General features: G+C 38.0%; 1 protein-coding gene across 2 annotated transcripts; it reads right to left on the bottom strand.

Moving 5' to 3' along the window:
* Nucleotides 1-897: 897 nt before the first annotated feature.
* Nucleotides 898-6,374, bottom strand: LOC141604897 (uncharacterized). Of its 2 annotated transcripts, none has more exons than XM_074423453.1 (6): nt 5,993-6,374; nt 3,285-3,455; nt 2,589-2,823; nt 1,871-2,093; nt 1,582-1,765; nt 898-1,410 (listed from the first exon to the last, which is right to left on the bottom strand). In XM_074423453.1, the coding sequence occupies exons 1-5, from the start codon at nt 6,332-6,334 to the stop codon at nt 1,663-1,665; spliced, it is 1,074 nt and encodes a 357-aa protein (XP_074279554.1). In that variant the 5' UTR covers nt 6,335-6,374; the 3' UTR covers nt 898-1,410; nt 1,582-1,662. The 2 variants fall into 2 exon arrangements, with proteins under 2 accessions (XP_074279554.1, XP_074279555.1); XM_074423454.1 differs by having other exon boundaries at nt 1,608-1,765.
* Between the last annotated feature and the right edge of the window lie 427 nt (nt 6,375-6,801).

The raw sequence follows: 6,801 nt of genomic DNA, 5'->3' as shown, positions 1-6,801 counted from the left end.
TTGGAACTTCCCACATGAATTAACTTCTCAAATGCAAACCAAACACTTTTTGGGAATTCACATGAATTGAAAATTCATGTGAACTTGAAGTTCCCGGGAACTTTAGTTCCCTTATGTCAACCAAACAAGTCCTTAAAATGAGGGGTATCATGTGTTATCTGCCAAAATTCAAAGGTACCTGAAAATTTTCCGTTTAAATAATAACGTTTTATCATAAAAATGTTCACATAAAGCTATATAAAAAGCTCAGACGAAATAATCCGTGTGAAATAAGAATTAATGCACGAAATAGGAAGGTAAATAGATGTCGGCTGACAATAAAGCATAGTTATGATGTGATATATGCAAAATGTAGAACCAAGAAAATAGGTAAGAAGACACTTGTGAAAATGTAGCATTAACAGAATAACTAACAGACATACATTTGTGATAATGCAATGCATACTGTATAAGAGGGACCAAGGCCCTCATAATTTAAATGACATTTGCAATGACGAATTTTGGATATTGACATTTTAGATTAAGATTATCTATGTTATGTACCATCTTTATCACTTTGCCGAAACAAAACTCGAGTCCTTCGCAAATTTTGACAGCTACATCCCTACAAGCCTACATCTCTTTTCATTCACACAACACAGCATGTTCGAGGCCGAGTTGTTCATTGGTCGTCTTGTCCATTTATTTCAGTCACTTTCACTCGCAAAAGAAAAGGGTACAGATTATGTATAGCCGTATATATAAACGTCTACAAAAGTTTGGTTCGCGGCAACTTATTACAGACTTACTAGCTCGTTTTTTTTTTCAGGAGTTGTGGTCTATGTCGGACTTTGCACATTTAGGTATGTAGCTCAAGCTAACATATGAGTTTGCTGGTTGCCACTGAACTCGGATTCAACGAGGCAGCTTGTCGCTGCAACAGAAATGTAGCTGATATTGCTGGTCGGGATTTAATACTACAGATAACGTCTATAAAAACTCGTTCATTACGTCTATAAAACTTCGCCTCACTTGTAATAAGATACAATAATTACTGAAAAAAATTACCCAACAGGTAATTACCCCAAATTATGAGTCCAATTTCACGATAATCTAATCATGAAACCGTCTAATAGCAAAACCAGCTTGTACCGACAACAAAACTGACTCCGGGAGGAAGAGTGGATCATACTTCCCAAATGGTGTATACAGAGTCCAGTAGGGCATAGCCCATGATACAGACTCGACTACGGTCAAGCCTAAGATACACCGAACTCTACAAGCTCAACAGTGACCCAATAACTCCAGAAGGTTACAGCCCGGAAACAAAGGACTCAAATTCACATCAAGTAAGCTTGTCATAGTAACACACAGCGAGTCCCGTGTCATCCAGCTTCAAGCTTTAGACCGATTTTTTGTGGCAAACGAATTCTGCATCAATCAAATTGGTAGTTCATCATAAACAGTTGAACACAACTAACAATGTACAGGAACAGCTGTATTAAATAAAATTTAGTTTTGTAAGCTATGCTATTTGTTGCTGTCAAAAAAAAAAAAAAAAAAAAAAATTAGGGGAAAGAAGTAAGGCAAAACCGGCCATACGATAGTAGAATGGATGTCGGACTTGCAGCCATAAGGTTTAAAATTTCAACTTCAGCCAGAAAGTCTCATCATAGCTCACAATTAGCAACCTCTCACCAATTTGCGCAATTTTTCTATCGCGGTCGAGTCATTTGTCGCGTCTCTTTCTGATAACCACTCTTCTTGAATATGCACATCAACGTCCCTATAATAGCAGCATAAGGAGTTAAGGACACTTCAGTTTCAAGCTTTCAAACCATTGTATAGATTATCAACATAGATTGAGCGAGAAATGTAATTGGTGTGTTACCGTCTCAAAGCAAGAACTTGATAGTTTCTCCGAAGTTCAAAAGCATATTTTGTTAGTGCTTCCTGAGCATATTCCCTTCCTACTGTTCTTACAGAAGCTTCGTTCAATAAATTTTCCAAAGATCCATGTTTTCTAATAAGTTTAAGAGCAGTCTTTCTACCAAATCCAGGAACCAGATTTTGGATGCCGGGTATACCATCAACTACATCACCAAACATGCATCCTACAAAATATAACCTTGATTAGACATTAACGGAACTAGCACATTAAAAGAAAAACCACTCAGTGTTCTGATTTAGCACACAGTTCATCGCTATGTAGATCTCGGAGTAGAGACGAGAGCTAGGAAAAAGTCGTAGTCTAAGAAATGTCGGAATGATTTACAGTCGGCCAACATGAATCGACTAGGAACCATCAATGTGAGGTGGAAAACAAAAAATAGAAAAACAAAGCAAGATAAGCGGAATGATGGGTATGAACAAAGAGCAGAAAAGAAAACGGAGTTCAACTGAGGACAACCTTCGGAATAGAAGTCAAAATCAAACCACCCTCCATCTGTGAGAAACCACGAAGTTTATTCATGGACAGCGGGATTTAAAGACATTTGGAAACATGTATGAGGAAAAAGTAAACTCAAACTCCAAAAAGGAAACCACCACAAAAGAAAATGACTAGAAAAAACTGAATGAGCAATAATCTTTTGATAAACGATACATACTTAGACTTAAATCAGATTGCGGATCGCAGTTATATTGAGCAATATAATGTTTGAGGGTATAGAATGACCATCTATCAAGCTCCGGCACTGGCTGAACAAGCTGAACGTCTTCTGAAATCAACTGCTTGAAATCTTTATCAGGTGAAGCAATTACTACCTTCTTTCGTCTATCTAATATTTGCTTTGCAAGTGTAGCAACTACATCATCTGCTTCCTGCCCTGCAATTTTCAATACCTGCAGAAGTTCAATATTCATCCCCAAGAACACAACTCACAAAAACTAGAATTCATTCAAAGTCAATTCGACTCAATGTAAGAGTGTATAGTTTTCATCGGCTTTGCTAATATTGCGGGGAAATGACCAAAGTAATCCATTAAAGATGCTTAGAAGTGCATGAAAAAGCAGTCTTCACTGTGTATCTATTTTAACCTTCATGGGAAAGAGGAATACGAAACATAGAAGTTCAAGTTGACTTTTTTCATTAATTTCTACACAGTGAGCAGTTCACTCCCATCTCAGTAAATCTCCTCAGTTTGAAAGCATAATCATACGGTTTTCACAAACAAGAAGCCGAAACACATGCTTAAAAAAGAAAACAGACGAATAGCCGCCCTTATCTACCGGGAAATCACCATCACCAACGCACTAAGAACAGCAAAATTGACAAAACTAAAGTAACAATAAAAGTGACTTACTGGCACATTACAGTCGTTTAAAAACTCTATAATAAGTTGGTGCGACCTTCCAACGGGAGAATTCAGAAGTTCCCTTGATGTTGAGACACGCCTAAAGAATTTAATTCTATGTGCTTTATAGGAAGGCAGTATCTGTTGGCGATGCTGATGACCTCCTTCACCATCTATTACCTACAAAAAGAACACATTTTTTTTCAAAAGGAAAAAAAAAAAGCAATATTGTGAAAGAAAAGAAGCATGGTAATGAAGCAAATCTTTTTGTTTGTAAGTATTCCAGAAGTATTCAGCTCGCTTGGAATTAGAATATTAGGGTAATAGAAGCAAAAATATAGGAATGTGATGGTGGCAAGGGGAGCAAAACGGGACGATGCTGAAACTTATTCTTTGCCAGCCATAAATCATACAAAGACTACATTCCTTTAGCCAGTTAGCTAAATAACGAGGCCTGCAATTAAGGAGCGGGGAATAAAAGGAAAAAGAAAGATCAATGGAAAACCGCAGCCAGATAGTCAATGTCCCTTGATACGTTGATGATACTAAGGTCACCCCAAAGGCCTCCGCTAGTAATAGTTTTCTGCCCTAAATTTCAATCTCGCACTGAAGCTGGCCGATGTATTGGACAAAGCATAAACCACCCACCCACCCTAAGGCAGCTTCCTTACTCCTAGACCAAGCTGTGTTTACTTTTATTCTTACAAGAGAGCAACTACCAGCCTTTCAATAAGGAAGGAAGGGTCGCAGTCTCTGCTACGTGATCTCAAACCATTAACTTCACATAAAGGAGAAGACTTTCCACTTTCCTTTTTGACGTACAACACTTCCCACATTTTACAAGCATCCGTGAAACTTCTTTATATTTCTCAATTGTTCCCTTGGATCGTGCATCTTACCCCTTAAAGACTGCTGCATTGCAAATAGCCCAGATCGATGAAATGAGATGCAGGAAGACCATAATAACTTCACAACTAATATTGCATTCCCGTCCCCGTCCACTTCTCACATCCAGTTGGCAACCAGCCCAGAGTCTACCTGAAATTCACAATCTCTAAACAGATAGCCGATAGTTTCCGTCTTTAGCTGGTTACAGCACAAGTGACCGTGGGAATCAATGATAAATTGTCTTCGCTGATACTCGACCCCAACCGGGAGAGTAGTCAGTCAGAATTTTCCAACTAAAGATTTTCCAGGAATTGGGACCAGGAATACTCCAAAAGATTTCCTAATAAAATCTTAAATATGTATAGAGATCCTAGTAGATGCCGGATGCCATCTTCTTTTTTTCAAACAGCGCAGTAAGGGCTTCTTTGTACCCACTCTTTGAGTTCTATTTTCCCGAAGGTGTCTTTGACCAGAAGATGTGATCCATGCTTTTGCTGATACTAGCTGGAATAGTCAAAATCCTAGCCTTCCAGTCAGTATTAAAGAGAAATGAGATTTTGTTTACATCCCACACCTTTCCCGCAATTTGAATAACCTTGATTTTTCAGTGTAAACAAGGAGAGTTATCTTGTACATAATATCCGTTTTAAGCATAGGAATTCCACCTTCGACGTGTTTGGTGTTCCGTGTTCCAGATACTCAAAGTTGACGACTAGCCAATTCTCCAAAGTCCAAACTGCCTCTTTTTCAAGCAACTTAAAACCTAATCTTATTCATTGCCAACCCCAGGACTCATTTTTATATCCTTCTATTACTCAAGGATAAAAAGTCCATATCTTTCCCCTTATACTCAGTAGAAATCACCCAACTAATCAAGCATTGCTGGCTGAAATAGAATGGAAGGTCTTGGTAGATGACGAGTCTAGTCTTGGGATCCGAAAAGTCTCTGGTGGCGCTGAACTAATAACACCATTTTGGGTTACCTAGATCGAGTTGGGTAACTGTTACCCCCTTATGTTTTATATACTATCTTCTCTTCATCTTCTACTACATTGCACTACCGCCACTACCTCAACATTTCCTTTATTTTCACCTTTATATCCTAGTAACTATCCAAACACGGGTGAATCATTGAAATATCGAATTGTTACAAAAAACAATGGGCCTGTGGCAAGTGACAAATTTTTTCTTAAACACTAACGAACTATACAAACACAATAGTTGAGTCGGTCACGCAATGCTAGTAAAGCCTTGGTCAATAATTTCATAAAACATCACTTGTCACTTTCAATGCTCTACAAATCGGTATAAACAAATGAACAAGGTATCATCTCAATTTCAGCAAAGCAGTGATCAACCATCACTACATCAATATCTCACTCGCTCAAGTATCCTAAATAGTTTCATGACTTCATCTACTCCCTTCATTCCAATCATTTGTTTAGCTTTGATTAAAATACCGCTCACAAAGAATAGAAAAGGTAAACAAATAGATGGATCGGATGGCGTATTAGCTAACATGTGAAATTAAGTTAAAATCACCCTATCACATAAAAACCTAAATGGGTTTTCTGCAGGAATTCATAACCTTTTCAAGCTAATACCTGAAACTGCAAACAACCCTAATAACCCTCGCGAAGGAATAAAAAAGAAAAGTAAACAATTGACTGGGACGGAGGGAGTATATTTTACGAAATACATCCAAAGATTCCAAACCCATTAACCTAACAGTAAATAAACACTATTTGCAGGAAAATAGTCCCTCGTAGAATAAAGTAAACGTAAACTATTGACTGAGACGGAGGCACAGGGAGTAGCAGAAAACATACAGCGATGACAGGATGAGACAGGGAGACTTGAGAGAAGAAAAGAGAAATCCAGTGAATAAAAGAGTGTAAACTGGGTGTACTCCCTTTGTAACAAAGTGGGTTTACATCCAAAAAGAACACTCTTTCCTTAGAATTATTGTTACTGGAATTTCCTTTGGGAAAGTTACAAGAGGAGGAAACATGATTATTGGTTAAAGTAGATGGACTTGAATGATTTGATGAGAGGATTATGAGGTTTTTGGTGTTGGGTTTTCGAGGTTTTGGAGGTTTTTTGGTTATCCATTTGCTGTGAAAGGCGAGTGTTGGGGTGGCTGTTGCTCTTCCTGCTCCTGCGTGCATCATACTCAGAGTGTAACAATGAGTCGAGTCGCCTCGAGTCTGGTTGGGATCTCATTGTTTCATTACCTTTTTTTTGGCAAAAAAATATACTCCCTCATATTCACTCGTTTCTTCACTTTCCATTTTGCACGAGAAATTATAAAATGATTTTGGACCACATAAAACACTCTACCTCACTTAGAATTGAATTTGGACCCCACAAAACCTTTGAAAAAAAGGAAAGATGAAAGAAAATCCGACTATCATAAAAATGAAAAGACAGAAGAAATGAGTGAATAGGAGGGAGTATAAAATTACATTAAATGGGTGATGATAAAAAATTAGTTTTAAAAAGTGGTTCAGACTCTTAACCCGGCCAGTCCAGTGCCGTACAACTGACCATCCCTAGTAAGAAGTAGATACCGAGACTCGATATCGCTAATTAGACCTAACAAACGAGGCAATTGCGTCGAGTTTGAGTCGGACCAATT

This window comes from Silene latifolia, chromosome 10 (assembly GCF_048544455.1).
Source record: "Silene latifolia isolate original U9 population chromosome 10, ASM4854445v1, whole genome shotgun sequence".
NCBI lineage: Eukaryota > Viridiplantae > Streptophyta > Magnoliopsida > Caryophyllales > Caryophyllaceae > Silene > Silene latifolia.
The sequence above is the reverse complement of the archived record's forward strand: the minus strand, read 5'-3'. Positions and strand labels throughout refer to the sequence as shown.